The sequence below is a fragment of the Apostichopus japonicus genome, chromosome 8, assembly GCF_037975245.1.
Source record: "Apostichopus japonicus isolate 1M-3 chromosome 8, ASM3797524v1, whole genome shotgun sequence".
Classification (NCBI taxonomy): Eukaryota; Metazoa; Echinodermata; class Holothuroidea; order Aspidochirotida; family Stichopodidae; genus Apostichopus; species Apostichopus japonicus.
Window position 1 is genome coordinate 9223242 of NC_092568.1, and position 5063 is coordinate 9228304.

At 40.7% G+C, this 5063-nt stretch overlaps 1 protein-coding gene across 1 annotated transcript; it reads left to right on the plus strand.

Annotated features, from left to right (window-relative positions):
- Positions 1-671: 671 nt before the first annotated feature.
- On the plus strand, positions 672-4777 carry LOC139971350 (uncharacterized). Its single transcript, XM_071977711.1, has 3 exons — positions 672-883; positions 1677-2563; positions 2903-4777. Exons 2-3 carry the CDS (start codon positions 1715-1717, stop codon positions 3107-3109), a joined length of 1056 nt encoding a protein of 351 aa, XP_071833812.1. The 5' UTR covers positions 672-883; positions 1677-1714; the 3' UTR covers positions 3110-4777.
- Positions 4778-5063: the final 286 nt, after the last annotated feature.

The following is a 5063-nucleotide window of genomic DNA, read 5'->3' on the forward strand; positions in this document are numbered from 1 at the left end:
ACGTGATCAAATACTGACTAATGAAATTTGTAGATGCAAAAGTCCAAGCTCTGGGAAACAGTGGGAATATTGAATTAGTCGAAACTTCGAAACAGCAGCTATAGTCTATATATATTATTTGTTTTATTACATATATTTTTAATGTCTTTAATAGGCTACCGTAGAACTGTTTACGGTTATTGTGTGAAAGTGCGGCAGCTCTGTTGGACGGATCATTGTAAATAATTATATTGCCCATACATGAGGGCCATACATGTAGCCAGTATATCGATGAATCATTTCTACGTATAGTGCTTGGTGTGCACCCAGAGGAGGTTGAGCCGGAGCACAGGTGGCATGTACCCCACAATTTTGTGGAAAGTTTGTGGTCCCCCAGATTTAACCCTAGTAAGCTTAGGCCGCCCACTGAGCTGGCCTGCCTGCGCCATGTTCAGTTTGGGCTTTGATTTCTGCATATAGTGTTTAGAAGAGTTGTGTGCCTCCTCTCTATAATTCAATACCAATCGAACAATGAAACACCCACGAGTCACCCCGATCGATCATAAAGGGGGCACTGGGCCACCGCTGCTACGAAGACCGTGGTAGTCCCAATTAGCATACAACATGTACCTCTCTGTGGAAATCTCCAGATCAATACTGTCAGTGTTGTCGTAAAATAGACCTCAATTTGTTTCTCGTACGATATACCATTCACACTGACATACCACAAGAAATCTTACATCTTGATTCAGGCTTTGGTATTTACGTATATATACTAGATCAAATTTAGTTAATTTGACGCTGAAGTTTTCGTAAGGCTTTCTTGTTTCATCAAGGTACCCGTACGTGTTATTACAACAAGTTGATTAAACATCAGAAGTACTTGGCATTATAGACGAAACAGGTAAATATTTCAAGAATTAGAAATTAGAAAAAAAGAAAGAAATTAGATGGTATAAGTACAATTATTACCGTGTTTGTTTGTGTATATGAGATCTTCAAATATTGCAGAGTGTTTGAATTACTTTTGTTTCGTTTGACAGAGGAGTTTGCCAAATGTGAAACCACTCATCTGAAATGTAATTCGTTGGAATTATCACAATATAGAGTATCCTATACCGTAGTTTTATTCTCAAATGTTTGGGAATTTATGAATATTATTGCATATACGGTAGCATTCAAGTTAGTTTAAACATAATTGTGTAGATGCCCTGTGACAGTCTACAAAATGATTACTATTTCGAGGAACTATATAGTTCTGTAGTTTACTCGAAAGGAATTATTGACAAATTTAAGTCTCTCAGAGTGAAAGGAAGCAATACAGGATATAGCCTATGTATGCATCATAAACGAAACTGTAGGATTCTGTAGAGGACCCCATTTTCCAACCCCACCACCTTTTTGCGGCGTTTCATCCAAATACTTCGATGTGGAATGAGTCGTAATTGCCTCGTTCCCCACACCAGGTTTAACTAGAGGGTCAATAAGAGGACCTGGAAAATAGGGAGGGGTGCAGGAAAATATATGAAGAGTTCAAAAAAGGTGGCTAGTAAAATTTTTGTCCCCGGTCTCCGACCTAGCTAGCTCTCGAAGCCTCCGGCCAATCCCCCACCCCCAACCCCCATCCAATAAGTGAAGTTGCTGACCGCGTATGCTACGCCCATCACTGTTCATAGAATTCATATCTACGTTTACAGGAAATCCGAGTATAATAAATTCTGCAGTGAGGAAGACCATGGGTGAGGAAATAGCCAAAGTGAAGGCTATGACAGCCAAGTATCCTAACATAAGTGACCATTACAACTACAGTGAGCAACTCATGAGAGACTCCGTAATGGCTCTACATGGCATTATTCTTCAAGATATTAAACTTGGTAAAAAAGAACTCTTGAAAGATTCCAAATTTCTACAAGGTAGGCTTTATGAGACACTAACGTACATCCTCTCTCGTCAAGGGAAAGATGTTGAGCAAGTAATACTGGAACACGGTCATCCAAAACTGAAATATCTGCGCAGTCGCACTATAATACAGCCAAAGGTCGATTTGATCTTAGCGAAGCGTAAGCCGGAGTTGATCTTCATAACAGCAGCAATGTTAAAAAAGGACAGTACCGGATATCAACCTGATATTAGAAGTGTTAAGACGGATATGGCCCGTTTGGCCTATCTGGTACTGGAGAGGGCCGTCAGGTGGGGCTTTTTCATTTGGACCGGTACCCTTGATGAGTTACGTCATTGGCAAATGTGTTATAACTATGACGAACTTTGTCAAGCAGAGGGTAACAAGACCAGTCATATCGTCTTACGGAGGGATGCGATGACCCTTCCCAGAGTGGGGCATCCCATACCGGCGTTCTACCAAGCCGAACTGTTATTGAACCGTATCGCACCGGAGTTTTGTATTCGGTTATATCGCATCACTCCAGAAATGACAATGTGGGAAGATAAAGACGATGACGTAAGCCGGTTGAAAGATTTCTATAAGATGCAGAGTCAGTTACACACCGGGTACGGTATGTGGGGCATCAACGAACAGATTCGAAACGTGAGAGGACAGGTGATGAAAGTACGAGACTATGTACATGTAAGTAGAGGCCTTATGTAAAGTACTATATGGATACACATCGTTCCACTTCATGGAATCATTTCATGGATTAAACCGAAACAGTATAAACCCCTATGAACTCAAGATATGCATGTGTGCGCGGACTGGGGTTATGTGCGTGGATGTATATGTGTCTATGCGTGTGTTTGTGTGCGTGAAGGATCGATGTATGTGTGCTAGATTCGTCTTTGCGTGCGTGATTCTCTATTGAACTTGTTCAACTTATCCAGTACCATACATTCCGGAGAATAAATCTTTTTTACATAATTGATAGTGGGTAGATATGTTAATGTGTTTGTTGTTTCATTCTTTCACCAGGCAAGTTTATTTGAACGTGCTCGCGCCTTGCTTATGATGGCGCGTGTCATGTTCACAGATCTTGTGGTTGTCAAGACGCTCGACAGCAAAGAAATCGAAGAAACAGACTACCTGAAATCGCACATGCTGGAACTAAAAAGCGCCATCGAAGATGGTCTCCATAGAAACAATCCTAGCAGTGAGGAGAGTAGCAGCGACGATGAATGACGTCACGAATGTGAAATGTGAGAATAAGAAGAAAAATCTTGCAACAATTATGCGTGTATACTTAATTAGATATGTGACCAATCTCCTCCGACCCAGAGGACGTGAAGCGAGGATGGGTGGTATGTGTGTGTGTGTGTGTGGGGGGGGGATCACCGCCATTTGATGGCTACCCAAGCATGACAGCAACCTATCGCGGCTTTAACAGTTATGAACTTGGGCGCTGTTCTCTACGGCATATATATATACATACAGTAGCGTAACTAGGCCGGTGCGTTCGCCGTGGTCCCAGTCCCGTGGGTAGTCATTGACATTAATCATTTTACCGAATCAATCATCCACTGATAAAATGGCTAGTACTGATATCAATCATGAAGCTAGTAAACCAAACGGACCCGTGTACTATTTAGGGACGCAGAGTTCCATATCCGGGCGGTTATAAGTGCCAAATATATCAAACGAATTGCTCCCCTCGGTACAAACCATGGTTGTCCTAGGGTGCGTATAATTTTTGCAATGGACTCTCCTTATTTCTATTGCTACAAGGGGGCCTTGTTACGCCACTACTTCAGGCCTTTTCACAATACCCCACCAGCCCCCCAACCCAACTCTATACCACTCCCCGTCGGATCCCACGATAAGTTATATGTTCCGATCATTACTGTAACATAAGAAGGCTTATAAAGTGGCTTTGTATTTTCCAGTGTTATTAGAAGTAAAGATGTTTTTTTTATTTTCCAAATATTTCTTTTTTCATTGCTTATTGTTATATCACATGTCATCTCGTCACTTCATGACACATTGCAATTATATTATGTAGGTGCTTTTATGTCAGGAATACGAAACCCTTAGCTCACCAACTGATCGGAATGTTGGCAGCTGTTGTCTATCACCATGGTTAATTAATCGACAGTCCGATACCTAAGTAACTACATCTTATGTTAGATAATTATCCAGTCATTGACCTTTCAACTTTTGTTTCAACGTTGAGAACAGCAACATGTATTTCTTGCGATCCGGAGACCGCGAGCTTTATGTGATTATTTCTATATCCTGTATTTTCTCTACTGTAATATGGCACCCAGTGATGCATTATGTTAATAATAATAATAAATACATTTTCAAGATCTAATGCATCACTACATCATTTTATCAATCCCGTAAACCACGCACACATACACACACACACGCACACGCACATTATATATGTATAACGAATGTAATGGTTTTTTTTTTACTGTTTGAATGGGTAAAGCTTTGTTAATATTACCGTCTCGTTGCAATCTGCCCGACGTTTCACTGAGTGACGTCACGCATTAAATTGTTATCAGACCCTATTTTACAGTAAACCTATCAATGTGTTTCTGACAGGATGTTTAGAACTCAACGCAAAAAAATGCAGTTTTCACTTACCCCGTGTGATCGAACAATCTGATATAAATTTTACCAGATTATTTCACTTTCTGTCAAAGCCGATATAATTGTAAATAAACAAACTTTATGATCAGAAAGTCAGTTTTCACATCTTGATTTATAATTGACATAATTTTGTTACTTAACTAACCAGGCTGTACATACACCCATAACTCCAGCGCATCATATTTCCATACGATAGTAATATACTATGGAAGTGCGGAGTAAAGTTCAGCATGGGTTACACAAGGGGGCCGAACATTACCTATGGGTGTTAGGAGGTTGATGCAATATTCATCAACCGTCAATTTCTCTCCTATATTTGCAATCGTTATGAGCAGTCTCAAAGCAAAAGTTATTTTTTAGGGGATTGGGATGGAGTGATTGGGGCAGGGGGTTGGTTTGTGGGTATAAGGGGGAAGCAATATGGGCAACAACTATCACTATTAACTAAAAGGGCTGCTTTTGACTACGGACAATTTTAACCGGGTCGATATCTTAAGCAACAGACAATTCTGTTCCATGACGTCGCAGGGGCGTCGGA

Excerpts from the sequence above, each read along its gene's own strand:
- LOC139971350 (XM_071977711.1), top strand. The coding sequence starts at position 1,715 with ATGGGTGAGGAAATAGCCAAAGTGAAGGCTATGACAGCCAAGTATCCT. Across the intron at positions 2,564-2,902 it reads AAGTACGAGACTATGTACAT|GCAAGTTTATTTGAACGTGC; the intron begins GTAAGTAGAGGC and ends TTCTTTCACCAG.